Source organism: Battus philenor, unplaced genomic scaffold, assembly GCF_028537555.1.
Source record: "Battus philenor isolate CCGP_79_NKW_IND1 unplaced genomic scaffold, ilBatPhil1.0.hap1 SCAF_23, whole genome shotgun sequence".
Classification (NCBI taxonomy): Eukaryota; Metazoa; Arthropoda; class Insecta; order Lepidoptera; family Papilionidae; genus Battus; species Battus philenor.
In genome coordinates this window covers 5,413,995-5,433,954 of record NW_027181686.1, presented here as the reverse complement: position 1 = coordinate 5,433,954, position 19,960 = coordinate 5,413,995, and the positions used below count along the sequence as shown (strand labels likewise).

Below are 19,960 nucleotides of genomic sequence, written 5' to 3'. Positions count from 1 at the left end.
TGTTGCTTGTTGTAAAACAATGAATATAACCCGGCATATTACATACGGAAGAATACGGTTTAATTAAAAGAGGAAAATTAAGGATAAATGGTGGCCAGAACTGTGAATATAGTGCTACCGAAACAGCGGTTCCGCGCCGTAGGTAGCACGGGGGTGGAGTATCGGCCGTATATACTGAGGCATCTATAGCAAAAACGATCCTTAACTAATATCTTTCAATATAGGAAAATATATACTTTTTTAAAATTAATAGACAGTTGTTTTGTGAAAATAAAAAAATGTTAATAAATTGTATATTTTATTAAGATAAAAGTACGTTATTAGAAAAATCTTTCGACACGTCAATACTTACCGAGGCTTCATCGAAACGGTCGTCTATACACCGAACATACAAGCCAATTCGTTTGTAGCCAAATGCGAGCCAACACTTACACTCATAGGAACATTTGCACCTTAGATATCTACCTACCTCGATAATATGGCGTGAGTTCTTACAAAAAATAAATCATAAACATATTTTTTAAATTTGATATTACAATAATTTAATATAAAAATCGCCCACCACGTTAGGCTTTTATCAACCGAAAACTTATACGACACTAATTCTCCTAAAATGTAAGAAAAAAATAAATAATATAAATAAAATTTTAATACTCATATAAATCTTAGTGTGTGTTAATAACCGGCAGCTTGAAGTTTGTCTGCCTCCCCCATCCTGTTGCTTATAGTATACTGCTATGGTCCTTGATCTAATTGTACACTAAAACGATTTTACATGTTTTAATAGGTAAAATAAAAAAAATATCTGTGCCCAGGGAACAAAATGGCAGATCACAGCAACATTTTTTGATTCATCTCGCAATATTTATCAGATTTTGAATTTAAATTATTTATGAAACTACTATTAACAAGTTTTTTTTCTTGCAAATTGTTACCAGAATTATGTGAATAAATTTTATAGTACAATAACGTAAGTAAGTATGCTTTTAAATCTCTAAACACACACCCTTTTACTACACATTTGAAAAATATTTATCATCGTTTCAGCCTATAGACGCCCTCTGCAAGGTATAGGCTTCCCAAAGATATCTATAGGGGATATACCATAATTCCTGCGCTTAATGAACGAGTTAGTGAGCTTAGTAGCTGTTGCACATCCTCTGGAAACTTGTTTATGAGCAGTGGCAATCTTATATAATTAATGCACAAAGTGTGAATTTAAATTTGTATCTCTGCAATCGAACCTGCAACATACGATTAAAGTCTCAGTACCACTATTACTGGGCAACCGCTGCTCAAAAAAAAGTATGTATAAGTATATTATTTCCAATGTTATTACAAAATACAGTTTATATTTACATTTTTAAAAAAATAAAGTTGCCATTTTATTCTCTGGTAACAACGAATATAACGTAACTATTCATCCACTGGTAAATTCAGAAAAAATTATACACTATATATGTACATAAAAAATGAATATTCATTTGTAGGATGTCCTCGCTGGACATAGGATTTTTTACAGGTTTCCAAAAGGAGTGATCAAGTGACCTGCTACCTAGACACTTTTTGCTTTTACATTATTGCGGTTTTAAATCATAGTTTATAAAATAATATACATGATTTTCATGTGTAATCTAAAAAAACTGATTAAAAGTCACCATTAAAATACAAGTTAAAACCTTTAAAGTATGTTTAAAAAAAAAACAAATATTTAACTCACCAGGAGCAAACAAATAATCTCATTATTATATAATTTGAACATGTGTCACCTATACTGTATTAACAGATAATCCAAAACTGCATTTCGATCAGCAGTAAGAACATCACGCCTACAATTAGGGAGCAAATAACATCTACAATATATCCTTGAATCACACTTACACACTATTATAATTTGTAATACTTTTAAATTGGCCGTACACATAACAACCTCCCTGTCACTCATAAATTTCATCTTCATAAATCTATTTTAATTCAACTTTGTTTTGGGACGGAACATAATAAACCATTTCTTTTTTGTTACTATTTTCAATAGCTTGGTCAATGTACATATGCTAAGAATTAAAAAAAAATCACCATGTGACTTACAATTTTCAATGTTTAAAATACGAAGTTGTTATGTGTACCTTTAAATCACAAATAGATGAAAATAATATATAATATTAATTACATACAGACCGTTTTCATCTACCCTCTATGCTCTGACTCCACAATGAACACTATACACATGGTGTTAATTGTACTATAAGCTTTTAAAATCTCTCACATCGCCGTCCTATTTTTACATCAACATAATCAAAAATTTATCATCAACAACAGTTACATCGAAATCTAAAAATAAAAATTACAACTAGAATAAATTGTGCACATACATCGAAATAGGCACAGAAGACTAAATCATTAAAAACTCCATAGCTAAATATTCGTCTCTTAAACAATACGAATCTATATATTTATTAAAATGAATCTTAAAAAGAAATTGCACTTATATATATCACTTACACATATCTAATACTTTATTCTACTCTGTGACGTCTATTCATGTTAAATGCAACATCCCAATGGAAGCACTTCCAGTACTGTTTCAGTACGTCAATGTTGCCTGCGAGTCCATCCAGCGCAGTCACTTACACTCATTGAAACAAACTCTGCACTTTCAGCTTGGGCAAGTATTGCGGCTCCTGCTTTATGATTTTTACCTGAAACATTAATATCAATATAGTTTTGACATATGACCTATTTAGCAGTAGTATCAAACTATATCAAAGTAATATCATCTGCTCATAAAGAAAATTCCATAGTATGGGCAACAGCGCTTTCTGCATACTATCATATCACGCTGCGATCTCCAACTCGCTTGCCAAGCGTGACGATTATGTTATATACCCCATAGATATCTTTGGGGGCGGTCTATGGTTGGCAGTGGGCGTCTATGGGTTAAAACAGCGACGAAATCACCTATTAAGATAATTGAATGCTTTACATTCTTCAGTGAGCCTAGCATACTATGCACTATATATAATAATAATAATACACACCTCATCGTACACGGAATCTTTGAGATCCAGGGGGTCTTTCAAGTTCTGGAAATAAAAATGAATAGTTAATTTTGTCTATGTTAAAAAAAATTTGCCTTTGCCACTATTTAATGGTTGTCCTACTGGTGAAATGATTATAACTTAATTTTTATCCCAAATTGTCCACAAGTAACTATATTAATGGTTACAAACAAGTTCGTTAATCATTATTTAAATGTATACATATATATTTTCGCAAATGTTTTCTTAATAACTAATATTAAGATAAATAGTGATCTACACCATAATCTAAGGAATAGAAATGAACAGCTATGAGGCTGCATAAGGTGTCTCACTGATACATGTGTTAATAGATATGATCCAACAAGTTTTAAGGAAAAAAAATTGTTAAAATAACCATTAAAAAAATGAAAAAATGCCGAGCCCCACTGAGTTTCTTATTAGTTCTCAGTAGGTGATGCGTAAACTAAATTTTATACAATTATAAATGATCACATAAACCATGTAAATAATATATATAATCTCATAAAACAAAGCTATTTTGATTTTGGCTTTTAGTTATTTATTAAACAAACCAAAACAATATTCTCATTAAAGAAAACCTTTACACTATAATAGAATTTTTCTAGTTAATAAAATTTACAATTATTTGTTGTAAAGTTCATTACACCATAATTAATTGTAAAAGCGTAAATATACACATATATCTATTTAGTAGTTTTTATAAGTTTAGTAAGAAATCTATAAAAAAATTACTAATCACAAAAGTTTGAGGCTAAGCGCAGTCCGGGCCTTGCGCCTACTAACACAAACACCGGCACACTTGGGCACATTTGTAAGAGTCAAAAAAATTAACAATTATGGAGTGGAATTGAGATTTTAGGAAAGTGTTCTGTACTTTGGGCGGACGACCGCGACGCGGCGGGTGCGTATGCGTGCGAGCCGCCAGCACACGCAGCTGGTGCGCGCGCAGCAGGTGCTCCGTATGCTCCCGCGGCGACCGGAACCTCTCGCCACACGACGAGAACACGCACATCAACTCTTGCTCTGGAACAACACAACACTACTATCTAAATGTACGCCAATGAAACAATAACAAAACAAATGTTATTATTTCTGAAAGGCTTCACTAATTTTGCAAAGTCAAGACATTTTTACAATGTATATTTAAATGCACTCGTCTTAGCCAAAGCATTAGGTGTACCTCTATAAAACGTTTGTACCTCAAAACTTTTTGTTTTTTCTTATCACTATAAAATTTGGTTGGTCTCGTAAACACCCTGCACCTACCGTTCTACCATATTTTCAAAACTTGATAACAAAAACCGTAAATGCATTATGAAATAGAGATATGAAATATACAAGTTTTTACAAAAAAGAGTCACTGAGCTTTTTTACAATATTTGCCTGTATTGACAATGGTAGTCAAAAACCAACATTTTAGAATTTCAAATACTTCAATGACTATGATTACTTTGGTACCTTAGGTTAATACCGTCGGAAGTTAATGACTTTTGTCAGCCTATCCGAATAAATATAAAAAAAGTCGTAAAGCATATTTTTTTGCCAATGATTAAATTATTTAAAAAAAATCCTTGTGTAGGATCCTAAAATAGTAAAACACAATATTCGTTATTAAGTTTGAGTATCCAATATTTAAGTTAAAACTATATTCAGCAGCGCCCTAGAGAATCAAATGTTGATGTTATCCCATAGCTATATAAACAAACCCTCTGAATAGCTCGAGGGCTATATTCAGCTGATATAGTCTAGTACACTTCTTACTTTGCAACTGTATATTTATTAATCTATTATAGTAACAAAGATGCAAAGCTTTGATGTTGTACCTATTATATGGACACTCAAATCGGAATAAACAAGGTGTACAATAACACATAATAACACCACATTATTAATAATGATTGTTACTTTTAAATGGCGGTTGAGTAGATGTCATGTTAGTTATATAATTGTTTATACTCACTGTCATCATCCCTGGTGTTGCTGGTGACGTGACAAGCGAGATGCTGTCGCAGCGCGGAGTCGGTCGCCTGCACCAAACCGCAAATGCCGCACGAATGCCGCGCCGTGCTGCGTACCGGGCTTTTTATATCAGCGTGCACCGTCCTTCTGCACACATCACACAATGCCATGCAATGTCATGATTTAACTATTTTCCTAATTAGTTATCAAGAGAAAGGGGCGTGGCACATCGCTCATGCAACCGGAAAATTCTTACGTGGCGACCAAGAGCTGGAAAATGCGGCCGAGGAGGCCCCCCCGCTAGGTAGATGAACGACATGCTTAAGGTCGCGAAAAGATATGCAGTAGCCTATTCCTATGCCGTTTTTAAAAAAAGTTAACTAACACACAGCTTTAAACAGCCTATGCATAGTAATGTCTCTACTAACTACTGTTATGCTTTATATTGCTATTAAATAACTTTAACCGTACTGATGCTACTAAATTTCTATATAGATCTAAATAGCTTGGTAATTCATAATAATCATATAACTCTTAATAGATACATTAACAGCTAAATTATAGTCTGTAGGAATATTTGTTATAATCTGAGAATCAGGGTTTTGCTGTCCTTACTATGATTGACTTATCTTTGCTCGCTATTGAGTAATAATGCATTTGTTATAAATAACATTACATTTAAGATCACACCTGCTAGATTTGGTATATAGATAGTACAAATATCTAGATATACAATGCTGAGCAAGTAGATAAACAAAACTGTACCTATGGCTATACATATGGTTACGTTGCTGAAATTTCTCTCCGCACACAGTACAGTCATACGTGTTCTCCATTGGACGTCCCGTCAGATGTCTCTTGCGGTGCTGATTAAGATTCGTCACCTGAAAATCGATCATAACTAATATAAAATTTTTTTTCTGTAAAAATTTTCAACTATCCACAGATATGTATATAATATAAGTAATTTCAAAACAAACAAATTTTCACAAATTTCAACAAATATGACATGTGAACATCATAATAAGCCCTAATTCATCCACAGCTGGATATAGTCGTTACTAAACAGTTTCCACTCTAAGCGGTCTAGTTGTTTATTCATCTGTAAAGAAGAGCATACTACACCACTGCATCCCAAACAACGCTCCCGCTCTCAGAGTAACTCCGCCTTCCACCAAAAAAAAGTGGCCGGCCTACCGCCACATTACAAATGTTTTTATTGAGAATCTCAATGTAATTCGGTTTTATAAATCAAGTAGCTTATAATTAAAAAAAATACTAAAATTTACATCCACTAAGGAAACAACTAAGTAGTTACCTGGGCATATGCTTTATCACATCCGGGCTCTGGACAAACATATGGACGCTCACCGGTGTGCAAACGCACATGGTTATTTAAATTTGTCACCTGCACAGAAAAATTAACATTTACTCTTGATGCGTCATAAATTACCGACAAAATGAAACAGCAAAGTCAAGTAGTAAGTAAATCCTAGAAAATTAATTTACCTTTTTGAATGAAATTGTTGAAGAATTTATTATATTTTGGCTTCACACAATTTACGGGACAGTCTGTATAACCATTTTTAAAATACATACACTCAAAGCAGAGGAGAGGTTTGCATATTATGGACATATGGGATGAAAATGTTTGCCCACAAGAACATGGCTATTACTGTTAAGGTACTTCAATTACAATCACTCACATCTCAGAATATTTAAGAAACCCTTGGACATCTGATTATTAAAGATATCACCCATTGAATTCTAATATTTCCCTTTCTATATTCCCTTTTGTGATTTAATATTTCTAGAGGATTACAGAAAGTTTAATTTAATTTGACAATAAGAGAACAGATTTGAAATGTCAGAAAATACTTTATTAACAACCCCTAAAATTGGGTAAAAGTAACCTGAATCACACAGATATAAGATGCTCAAAAAAGTGTTAATGTTTTAATAAAAAATGTGAACTCACCTGTGTAAAAGCTTTACCGCATTCTGAGCACTTATAGGGTCGTTCATTAGTATGAATGCGTAAGTGTGCTCTAAGATTGTTGGACTGGGAAAATGCTGAAAATTAAATTATAATTACTGTTATTACTTTATTTTACAGAAATATAAGTTTTAGATACAACCTTCTATCAATGATATCCTAGCAATTTAGCATTTGTAAAAATATAGTCACACATTTTATGACCTAAAAACTATTCACTAAGATATTTTTAAATTAGAGGAGAATAAATGAATACCAATAACAAGAAACAGTTAATTTTAAAATTTGATCAACATATATTAAGAAAGGAGCAAATGCAGCATGGGTAGACCCCACTTGGTGGCCAACAACAGTTGAAATTCCAGATCTCAAGACCTGTGATGAAGCCGATATCTTGCAGTGGACCTATATTGGCTGATATGATGATTAAAATGTTTTTATTATTAAGACAACATAATATTAAAAACATCAAGTTCTATAAAGTGAATGAATTTTCCTATTAGAAATATTTATTACAAAAAAAAATATGTTTTTATGCAAAGCTATCACTCAATTGGTTGTTACAATCAAATTATAAATCCATATATACTCAAATATATTTAGCTATTCATTATAAATATTTTGTTTCGACAGTTAAGGTCATGGGAATTCAATGGATGTAGACAGCGCAAGACTGGTCACCATGGCCTATGCCTTACAGTGGGCATTTATCTGCTGATATGATGAAAATTAGACAATACTTTTATTAAATGCTTTAGGTGAAAAATTTATAAAGTATATAATTACATTAAATGGTATTTACTTAAAATATTAATTTTTGTATATATTGATAACATACCTTTATTGCAATAAGTACAAACAAAGCGTCTCTCTGCACGGTGGTTTCGTAGATGATTCTGTAATTGCATACTCTTTTGAAATGATTTGTGACAAATACCGCAGGATAACCCAGATTCATTAATCTCCTGAAACATTGGATATTCTTAATGTTTAATTATTGTAACAAACTTGTGAGTTTTGACTACATACATTCACAATGAATTGTAATATGCATGCTTAATAATGAAATAGCAAACAATTGATCTACCTAGCTAAAAAACTTCTGGTATAGTTATAAATCAAATTAGAATCTGTCCTGTCCACCAAAAAATTCCAAAATTTTGCTTGGGATATTCATGCGTTTCAAAGGAGTTATCCCTGTATACTGTCTCTAAGTTTATTTTATTTGATAATAGTTAACAAAACATATGACAAGTAAACATGCAAAATTTCAATTAAAGGATTTCACAAAAAAAAAGCTTCTATTTAAATATGACAATTTTAAAAAATATTTAAATTAGATATTATTTTGATATGGTATGAGTAGGCTCTCCTTAGATGGACCAACAACATAGTTAAGGTTGTGGGAAAACTGCTGTGTGTGGACAGCGCAAGGCCAGTCATCATTGCACTCTCAGATGAAAGCCTATGCCTGTCAATGAACATCTATGAGTAGAAATAATCATAAAAGTGATGATTATTTTGAAATACTAGTTCACCAACATAATATTACAGACTATTTCAATAAATAAGAATTGTAGCATCTAAAGGTAAAATCTAAAAGCACTGCTTATTTTTTGAATCCACTGTTTAAACTATATAAAACCAAAAAAATATGTATACATACTTCTTCAGTGTTGGATGATCTTGGCTCTGTTATTTCTGATGTGTGGTCACCAATAGTTACTTCTGGCACAAGAGGCTGGCATTTAAAACATGCATATATACCATCTTTACCTGTTTCAAATAGTTGCTGGAAATATTCAATTGTAATATTTAAAAATAAATAATAATATTGAATCCCTCAGGTTTTTTCTTTGATTGTTTATTTAAGTTCGATATTAAACGTATTAATAACACTAATACATATAAAAAATGTATTTAAAAAACAAAGGTTTTGTTGAACTTAGCAGCGGCTCTCCGTGAACCGAAAAAAAACGAATGTTTTTATACAGCGCAGTGCCAGACGTAAAAAAAACAGACCGAGAGACGGAATAAGATAAAAAAAAATAAGGCGGGCAGGTTTCGAACTCAAGTTTTTTTTATTAATATTGCTAAGAATCAGCTACTACCTATTGCAAAGTTACTTAAAGTAATGAAGTCATGTACTTAAATGAAAGAACTTCTGGAAAACTAATAATGTTATTTTTATAACAATCTCGTAAAGAAAACAAAAAATATTGACGGAGTTCTGCGATACAACGGTAATAAAATTAGTTTTGATGTACTCACAAGAGCAGGTTTAAGGCAGATTCCACATTTGTCCATTTTGGAAAGATTAACTGTTCACTTGTGAGTTGTATGTAAATATATTTCCGTAAATATTAGTATTTTTCTCATTATACGATAGACCGTCAGAAAAAGGACAGAGAGAAGCGGGGTGGGGCACAGTGGAGCAGGGGTAAAGGGGGGAAGTGCAAACCATAGATTCTTACCGCTCAATTTACGATAATTTTTTTTTTTTATATCTTTAAAATAGTTTAATGTGTTCTTCGCCTGTTATTATAAATCAATAATTCGTGTAATTTTCTAGATCCTTAACACTATTCAATAACGTTATCAATAGTTTCGATAATTTAATTAAAATGTTGAAATATTTAAGAAATTCTGGCTATCAAATAAAGTGTTTTTAAGTCATCATATTTGAATTTTCCCACCTTGTGTTCTTAAAAATAACTCCTTTTCATTCGTCGATATTTTACGGGGTTTAAAAAACTAAGCAAACTACTGAACACAAATAGAATTTAGCTACAATATATATATATGATTTAATGGTTTGTATAAAAGATCCAATTAAGTTAAAAACGAGATTACATCTTGCAATTCACTTAGATTATCTTTGCATACCATTGAAAGTTGTAAAGATAATATCGACAAAATTCTATGTAAGACATTGTATATTTTATTTAATTTCCATATAACATATTTTACATGAAATGAGCATTTTTATTACGAAGATGGCTATAAGCTTAACTTCAAATTATTCGCGGGTCTTCAGTCTCTCTCTATCGTGGTTGTTCATGTCTTATTAATTATGTATCAAGGAAATAAACAATTTATAATATAAACCGCGTCAAAAAATCGTAACAAATGCAGTAGGTTTTCTGAACAATGTTTTTTATGTGTATTACAAATAATCAGAGCACTGTCCAGAAATTTACAAAAAAACTTTTATAGAACACGCAGTATTTTGAAATATATTATGACTTGTGGATCTATCTTTAATTGAACACATTTATTACTCTCATGCACTATGATACTGTATGACAAATGGCATAAATAAAAGAAAAATAGCATTTGACGTTTAGTGTCAAATACAAGAGCATGTGAATTAGTTCAAAGGTTTTTCTTAATAAGTAAATAAATTTATTTTCCAGTATTATCTGTATATTTTTATACTGTAATGTATATGTGTTTAAAGTGTAACGCCAATACAAACAAGTGTTTAAGTATTTTATATCGTTGATTGTGAAAATTTCAAGACTTCATCTTCCTGTAATACGCAATAAATATGTCTGAAAAACCAGTTGTGGCCAGTGGCGCACAGCCAATCGTAAAAATTGGTCATTATACATTAGGTGCCACCCTCGGGGTGGGCACATTTGGTAAAGTAAAAATTGGCGAACACCAACTTACGAAACACAAAGTAGCTGTCAAAATTCTGAATAGACAGAAAATAAAATCCTTGGATGTTGTTGGCAAAATAAGACGTGAAATTCAGAATTTAAAACTGTTTCGCCATCCTCATATTATCAAATTATATCAAGTAAGTTAAATTCATGTTTGTTTGACATTTTTTAGTTATTGGTTTGGTGACCATATCTGAATGTCATTTTTATACTTTCCTACCATTATACTACTACCTAAAAATTGTGCAGGTAATATCAACCCCTACAGACATCTTTATGATAATGGAATATGTATCTGGAGGTGAGCTCTTCGATTACATTGTTAAAAGAGGCAAGCTCCAAGAACATGAAGCTAGAAGATTTTTTCAGCAGATCATTTCTGGTGTGGACTACTGTCACCGTCACATGATAGTCCATAGAGATCTTAAGCCAGAGAACTTACTGTTGGATCATAATATGCATGTAAAGATTGCAGATTTTGGTTTATCCAATATGATGATGGATGGTGAATTTTTGCGTACTTCTTGTGGTTCACCTAATTATGCAGCACCTGAGGTAAATGTTAATTTTTTGTAGTGTTAGTTGCCTTTGTTACTTATCCATGTATCTTATTGATACATTGTCTCTCTTCTGTACATAACATTGAATAGGTTCAGTTATTATTCTAACTATATCATCCAAACCTATAGGTTTAATTAGAATATGTGATTGGTCAAACCAATCTGCTAAATGAAAAAAGCATAACTTTTATATAATAAATAAAAATAAATTAAAATGGTGTAAACAAAAGATGCTCTTAGTGCGTAATTTACCATATAATTAATTACATAAAAGTAAACTAAAAAGGCCTTAATAGTCAAAATTATTGATTATCTCAATTAATACAACCACAAAAGCTAAAGTAACCTCTATGAAGCCTAATAATTGTTATTAGTAATTTTGTGATTACTTAATATACATTTAACTAATTAACATCTAAATTTTTTTTTTCTAGTGATGCCTCTAGATTTTTTTATGCATTTGTAGATTTCAGATTCACTAATATATATTATTTTGATTTTTTTATTTATGAATTACAACAGTTCATACAGTGATGTTCATATAAAGCATGTGCAGTATACTGTGTTAATTGGTATATGTCTCAAAATGTGTCCTAATAATAAAGTTAATTTTGCAATCTTAATATTTTTCACTTTATTAATGTTGTTATAACATCAACAGTGTAAAGTGTGAAAAGTGTAAGGGCAAATAAGTGGTGGAACCTTAGAGAATTTATTTAAAAGATCAACAGTTATTGTAAATTGTTAGTAAATCTTAGATGTAATAATAATTTTGACAAAAACTGGTATTTTCTATTTCCACTACAGTATGAATTTTTGTCTGTCATTTACAGAAATGCTAGTTAGGTAATATGAAAAAAGGAGAAAAATAGATAAAAATTAAGTTTTTAAGCTTAGTAATACAAAGAGTAGATTAATACACAGTGCATAAAATTCATATTTATGTGACTTAGGTTTTTTCAATGAATTAGGTTAGTACCAATCGGCCTATTCGCCTGATTTTAGCTTGACATTTATTTATGAAACCCTGTATAGAATATTTACTTAGTTTTACTTTTTCCAGGTTATTTCAGGAAAGCTGTATGCCGGCCCAGAGGTAGATGTTTGGTCTTGTGGTGTCATTCTTTATGCATTGCTATGTGGCACTTTACCATTTGATGATGAGCATGTACCAACACTTTTCCGCAAAATCAAATCTGGCATATTCCCAATCCCTGAGTATTTAAACAAAAGTGTTGTCAGCCTTTTATGTATGATGCTGCAAGTAGATCCAATGAAGAGGGCAACCATTGAAGATGTTAAGAAACATGAGTGGTTCCAAAAAGAATTGCCGGATTATTTGTTTCCATCGCCTGTGGAACAGGTATGTTGATTTTTTTGGAGAGGTTCTATAACTCATTTACGTGTATGAATTATAAGGTTTTTTATATGCTTTTACAATAGGATCCTAGATAAAGATCAGAAAACTCCTGTAACTAAATTTAAAGAAATTGTCAATGAATGTTTGTGCTTAAGACTACACTAAAAACAAGTTCATAGAAAATTCATTAAAAAAGTGTATAGTTCCGCTGAGTTTCTTTCTTCTGAGCTTTACAAGTCTGAGGCATTTATACAAGAAATACAATGATAAAACTATTTTTGAATTTCTTAATTTTGTTTGAAAGACTTAAGTCACAGTATGTATTAATTCTGTGAGATAATAATGTTCAAAATTTCCATAACTTATGTTATTAGTTATTTTATTTTAAGACATTGTGGACGCAGTTTTATTGAGACCATAAAATAATATAAAAAATAAGCTACAATTTTAGTTTGCTCTGAGCTGACACCAGTCCATTAGTGTTCTAGGAGTTTATGCTAGAAAAATGTTTTTTATGATAAGCTATCTTGTGGTAAATGTACATCTCAATCTCTGGTTATCAGCATACGTGTGATGACCACAATACAGATTCTAGTCGTACAGTTGTGATATGTCGTACATATGCTTGCTATAATTTTTTTGTTACATATTTCTTGGTACTGGTACCAATTTAAGGATGTCTAAGAGGGCATAATCTCAACTCGCTTGATAATCATTGATGACATTTACCTAGGCTCAGGAATTAATGAGTCTGTATTTTCAATTGGGAGGTCGCCAAGCTGTGAGGTAACTTCAAAGTGCGACTGATATCAATGATCCTATAGAAGACCGTCGGCTGATGTTGCCACCTGTTTCGCGCTTAGCACTTTTATTCGACAGGAAATGATTGACAGGGCAAAAAAGCTAACTGAAAATATCTGAATTGAAAACTACTACAAAGTGGAGAGGGGGGGGAGGGCACAGGAAGAAAGAAAGTGAGAGTTAATGGTGGATTGATGGAACGAAGAAGCCAATACTCTAGCATATATAAGGCTCTGTGCATCAGTTTCAATAGCACTATAATTTGTCAGATCGATAAGGTTCAATGTATCTTTAAAGAAAGCCTGTGTGTGGTAATATTAAAAAGTTAAGTTTTACCTTTAAAATAATATGAGTTTAAAACAATAGTGTTTTATTAGGATAGCAGCGTAATAGACGTAGAGGCGATATTGGAAGTCTGCGAGAAGTTCGGAGTGAAGGAGAACGAAGTTCACAACGCACTGCTGAGCGGCGACCCTCACGACCAGCTCGCCATCGCCTACCACCTCATAATCGACAACAAGAGGATCGCAGACGAAGCTGCCAAGGCTGAAATCAAGGATTTCTATGTCGCCAGTAAGTACGTTTCAATTTAAAAAAATAAACAATCAGTACTTTTTAATCACCTACCTACTTGTCGCCAGTGCCTGGACTTAATATACGTCCATCCTCAATTATTAGTTTGTAACTATCGGGTGTTTACAGGGTAAGTAACTATCCTACTATATGAAATAATTTTGACAATCAAGCTATTTTAAGAAGCGGTACATATATACCAGGTTTTTTTTGGACAGGGCGTATACTGCGTGTGCATTTGCGTCCGCAAGCGGCATTTGTTTGTTCATCTAGGGAGCCCAGATGGCGTTTATCTTAAATATCTTTTACAGGTCAGAAAGGTCGAGAGTTCCTTATGGGATTTTGGCTCGGGCCGCTATACACTGTAGTATTATCGTGAGGCCGTCGAGCTATTAGGACGCTAATAATGTGTTACACGAGTCGACTTCGCTATCGAGGCTGTCTAAAACCAGAAACGAGAATCAACTATCACCTTATATTTCTTTACACTTGCATCCACTACAACTGTAGTTTCTTTTAATATGATTGAAAGCCTACATTTACTCAATTCAATAAATAAGTGTAGTAATGTTTTTTTTTTTTTAGGTAGTTCACCTCCAACCATAACAGAGAGCGGTCGGCCTCATCCAGAACGCATTGCGCCGCTCCGTAGCAAGGAGTCCCCCGCCGCTTTACCTACCCAAGACAAGCAGAGAGGCACCCCTGTCAAAAGGTACCATATAGAAAATATCCTTATTTTCAGAGAATCTTTTTGGATACTTTTTAAAAAATTGTTATAGACCCTAGATTCGCAACCTATCTTTCATGGACTACTGTCACCGTGTCCGGTCGTGGACGTCCTACGGCTGTAATGATGATAATGATGCATATGTTTGCCTATAAAGTATTAATAAAAACAAAAAGGATAAATCTCTCTCCCTCTCTGCATCCCTCTCTCCCACCTTACTTAAACTAAACTGACTCGATTCATTCATATTAAAATGTTATATTTCATCATAATTTCTGCCGTTGGAGTTTCATAGGTGGACTAAAGATCCCACCATAGATTTCCTTTAGGAGCGACAGGAAGCGGCCAGCATATAGAGTTTTCGGATAACCTTAACAAAGTTGTTCATCCATCTTGTCTGCGAACGTTCTACGCTGTACATGCCAGCCCTTAATGTCTACTCCAGAACCATAAAACCCAAACCGCCATCCTTTCTGTGCGCTATGTAGCCTGTCTATTGCCACTCCAACTCGCCAACCCACTGGGTTATATCGATTACTACTTACGTTCGTGTAAGGATTTTGATAAAGAAATATCGAGTTTAGTCCTTCTCCATGAGCGATTGTGAGCTTGCCATAAGAAGTTTAAAAAGGCTAAGTTGAGGTATGTCACAAAAAAGATTGAGTAACACTGATCTAGATAAAAAAATAAAGAGACATAAACAGATAAAATGATTTTTAATGAAAATGACTGATGTATTTTATAATGTTTTCTATATTAGACTGAAAACACATGAAAAACTCCAGAGCAACGGGGCGGTATTTCCCTGTTGTAAACTAAACAGATTTTTTAATTTGTACTAAATGGAGTTACATGTTCGTTCAATATTTTGTCTTATTAATAATAATATTGTTTATCATCTCTATTCTCACCATTTTTCAACAGGGCAAAGTGGCACCTGGGTATCAGATCTCAGAGCAAACCCAATGACATCATGCTGGAAGTGTTTCGCGCAATGAAGGCCCTCGATTATGAGTGGAAAGTAATCAACCCATACCACGTAAGGTATGTAAGCCATAATATCCATTAATATCTACAGGGTGATTGCTTACGAGTGGAAATAAAGGCATAATAACTTTGATAATATTACATTTGATAGTTAATGTATGTACAGAGAGATTGGTTACAGGTATAAAAACTTTCATAAAGTCTACATATAGATAACTCACAGAAACAATTAATAACATAATGATGATAAAAATTCCCTATAGATTTTACTCAGAAGCTATTAGCATTCCAATAAGAGTTTCAGAGTAAATACTTTACATTGGAAGATTTTAAATATTTGTATAAATTTTAAGGCTTTACACCTATATTCAATCACTCTTTTTATAAAAATTAATCCTACTTTCTTTAGTTATTTCATAACTTTGAAAATGACTTCACATATTTTGATTGTAAAACATTTTTCTGGGAAAAAAATACTGCAGAATCTTCATAATTTTGACATTTGACTATTCATTTTAAACTCGTATTATATAGTTCACACGCTGCAAATTTATGTTGTCGTTTACAACTGCATTTATGGTTCAGTGGTAGAGACTGACACTTGCGATTGTAGGTCGTGGATTCGATTACCGAGATACAAACTTATTTAAATCACATTTTGTGCATTATTATATAGGATTGCCACTAATTACAAACAAGTTTTCCGAGGACAGCCAGCAGCGTCCTTTGCTTACAATAATACCACACTGCAATTGTTAATCAGCCTAACCCATAGATATCTTTTAGGGCGGCTAATGGCTTGCAGCGGGCGACTGGGCTTAAAACAACAATTTTTAGATCACGAAATAAATTTATTTTATTCACATTTAATAAATGAAGCAATCATCTTGTTTAAAACCAAAAATGGTAACCTTTTTTTAAATTAAAAGATATACTTTTTTCAGAGTTCGCACGCTGAACAAGATGACTGATAAATACGTTAAAATGTCGCTGCAACTCTACCAAGTTGATTATAAATCATATTTGCTCGACTTTAAATCCCTGTCTGGGGAAAAGGAAGATTCTGATGATGAAGTGACGTCACCAATGATGGCTGCTACGCCTCCCAATCCCATAACGATACCGTCGCAACCCCATGGTCATCACACCATGGAGTTCTTCGAAATGTGTGCTGCCCTTATAATACAACTGGCGCGATAATGTTTTTAAAAAAAAGATGTAGTATATTAAAATGCAGTAACATTGAAAATAATTAGTTCATTAAAAATAATCGAATATATTAAATTAAACAATCTAATTTTTGGCTTTGGACTTAAATTTGTTATTATGGTACTTTAAATAAAATTGTCTCATATGTTCTGCCTCCATATGCAACAAAATGTAGTTAAAACTGCCAGCGTGCTTACCCTGCGGTATTTACTAGAAACCATTATAAGTGATATTAACACTAATGTTTATGCAAAGTTGAAACAAAATATAATGTAAAAGCTCACAAAAAATTATCATGTTATTTAGTAATCAGAGATTGGACATTAGGATACATATAAATGAAGAATGTTTTACCTAATAAATTATGGAAGCGGCTTTAATGAGTTACAAATTGATATATTAACAATAGGCATTTCATGTGTTCATCATGCAAATGCTCGATCCATTTTGTTGTAAGGAGAGGTAACGGGTAAAGTACTGGGATCTGACGACTTGCGCTCTCTGAAACCTGATACGAAAATGGCCTGTTATTTGCACATGACAGGCCCAAATCCTTCAATATGTTACCTACCTCCACGGCATAAATTTTACTATGAATTTATTCCTAGTTTTGTTGACTAGGCAGAATTTGTTTATTTCAATTGTGTCTTAATTCGTTTCGAAAACAGTAATGACGAAGTTATACTAATACAAAACATTTCGAATTTTTTTAAAACAAAAGTGTATTCCATAATAGTTACCACTATTAACAGATTTGTTCTTTATGCTTAAAGCTCTCTTCAAGTTTTTATATATCATGGTGTTTCAGTTGTGTAGTAAACACTTTGAATTAACATTTAAAGAAATCCCATGATTTTACGGTACAAAAGTGCTTTCCTTATGTAAATATGTATCTGAATGTCCAGTCTCTGTTTGACATAATGTCAAATTATGAATACAAATTATAGATTCTATATATAGGTGATAGGTTTACAATTCAGTTTTAATAAGTCGTAAGATTTGTATAAATTATATTTTTACTAAATTATTTAGGACAAGTGTGATGTAATACCAATTTAAATTATTGTAATTTTAAAGTAAATAGATTGTTGATGATTGTGGTTGATTTGTGTTTGTTTACTATGTATCAAAGTATTTATAAATTATAGACTCCTTTAGGATGTGCTTTCATCTGAGGTGTCGGAGTATGTGTATTTATTAAGAACTAGTGGGAGATCAAAGATCAGAAAGCAGTGTAGGGCATCCACCCATAAGGTTGACCGGACGATCTTTTGTTAATGACGTCCAAAAACGCTGGAAGTAATTTTAAAACGGTTATGGTAGGCCTGCGTTCAGTGGGCGTCCTAAAGCTGAAACGATGATTAAGCTTTTGCCTCAGTCGGCGTAAGTACTAATGAAGTTCTTCTATTAGTTATTAAAAAGCGCATCCTCCCATATCTCTGGTGTAAGCGCAGGAATAGATTCCCCTATTTATTATTATAGTGCTATCGAAACCGCTGAACCACGCCTAAGGAAAGCGCCTTGGAGTGGAGGGCAAGGAAAAAGAGCGTTGACAGTGGACTGATAGATTGGAGCGGCCGATGGTTCAACCGTCTCGTCGCGTACATACCTAAGGAGTGGTACAGCCGTTTCGGAAGCACTATAACATACGGATTTGTTAATGATAGTAATAATACATTAATATTAGCAATAAAATATATGATTTAGGTTCAGGAATCACCTTAAAAAAATATTGTAATCGCAATATCGCCTTTTCAAACAAATTTGTAGTAAAAATAATTTCCTTAATAAAACGTTTAAGAGTTCCTATCGGAATATAACAATAATGAGAAAATGTTACATTCAACAATAATAAAATTGTAAATAGCAAAATATCCCACGAATATTAGTATTTTAATACTTTAATATCAACATATGCAATATATACAGCATTAAAATTTTGTAAATAATTTATGCTATATTCATATCCGACGAAAAGTGTATTGTAAATAAGAATTGATATTTAAATGTATTAAAGCTTAGTACTTACCAAAGAGAGCAAAGAAATAAGTGCCTTGTATATTAAGTGCAAATACTTTAATGCAATAAAAATAACAAAAAAACAATTTTAAGTGCTTTTGTATTCAGTGAAAAGAATGGGCATTGATAATATATGTGAAGTTGGGTGAAGCAATAATATAGATGTAGTGCACACTATTTTGCACTAATAGTTGTATATTTGTGTCTTATTTTTTTGTGAATATGTTTAATGTTGCCATAGACAAAAAATAAAAAAATAATTATGGATTAAAAGTTACAGGACATATCAACTGTCGTTTAAAATTGTGAAATATGCTAATAATTTTAAATTGAATAGTCTTGTGCCAATAGACAAATTAACGAAATGGACCAGAGGTCTATTGTATTTCAGCAATTTTTTTTTAATTCAACTGCAGCTTCTATTAGCCCATTACCTTAACATTATATAGATATGCTTTTAAATAGCCGATCTCCACTAATAACATAACTATTATCACTATTTTAAAGTATATATTTTTCTTTACGAATATGGTGCCTTGTTGATGTAAATTAAAATGTTACCTGTAGTAAAAAGTTGTGTAAAAGTAAATGCACTTAATAATGGTATTAGTGGTTTAGTAAAACTGTTATATAAGTAATATAGCGTTAAAATATGAAGCGGTTACTGGAATAAATACGTAGGTGAAGGTAAAAGCTTTTTCTAAAGTTTAATATTGTCCCAAGCGTAGTGAAAATGTCGTTTTACTGTATGCTACCAAACTTGCAAAATAAAGACATTATGCAATCATTAAAAGAACACCATGAAAGTTTTGTTTGAAGTTTTATTTTTGACTCTGATAAACTATAAGCTAAAAAATAAAACACATTTGAGCGGTTTATTTTTCACGACTTAATAATAACTACTTACAATAAATGATAAATAGAACAGGCCGCTGGTGCTTTATGGTTCTGGAGTGGAGACCACAGATCGGATAGGATTCGTGATGTTTTATTTGAAATGGACTCTCCTTGCTGTCCAAATGGCATTTGCAGATTCCTC

The 19,960-nt window shown here is 32.3% G+C and overlaps 2 protein-coding genes across 4 annotated transcripts; one reads left to right on the top strand and one right to left on the bottom strand.

Moving 5' to 3' along the window:
* Nucleotides 1–281: 281 nt before the first annotated feature.
* Nucleotides 282–9,414, bottom strand: LOC137924067 (gastrula zinc finger protein XlCGF7.1-like). 2 transcript variants are annotated; one of them, XM_068767385.1, is made up of 10 exons: nt 9,289–9,414; nt 8,684–8,809; nt 7,856–7,982; nt 7,000–7,094; nt 6,340–6,429; nt 5,787–5,905; nt 5,023–5,168; nt 3,937–4,085; nt 3,039–3,083; nt 282–2,699 (listed from the first exon to the last, which is right to left on the bottom strand). In XM_068767385.1, exons 1-10 carry the CDS (start codon nt 9,322–9,324, stop codon nt 2,634–2,636), a joined length of 999 nt encoding a protein of 332 aa, XP_068623486.1. In that variant the 5' UTR covers nt 9,325–9,414; the 3' UTR covers nt 282–2,633. The 2 variants fall into 2 exon arrangements, with proteins under 2 accessions (XP_068623486.1, XP_068623487.1); XM_068767386.1 differs by having other exon boundaries at nt 7,856–7,913.
* A 1,012-nt stretch (nt 9,415–10,426) lies between these two features.
* Nucleotides 10,427–19,731, top strand: AMPKalpha (AMP-activated protein kinase alpha subunit). Of its 2 annotated transcripts, none has more exons than XM_068767378.1 (7): nt 10,427–10,822; nt 11,055–11,240; nt 12,309–12,608; nt 13,784–13,979; nt 14,565–14,691; nt 15,631–15,750; nt 16,638–19,731. In XM_068767378.1, exons 1-7 carry the CDS (start codon nt 10,568–10,570, stop codon nt 16,891–16,893), a joined length of 1,440 nt encoding a protein of 479 aa, XP_068623479.1. In that variant the 5' UTR covers nt 10,427–10,567; the 3' UTR covers nt 16,894–19,731. The 2 variants fall into 2 exon arrangements, with proteins under 2 accessions (XP_068623479.1, XP_068623478.1); XM_068767377.1 differs by having other exon boundaries at nt 10,935–11,240.
* Nucleotides 19,732–19,960: the final 229 nt, after the last annotated feature.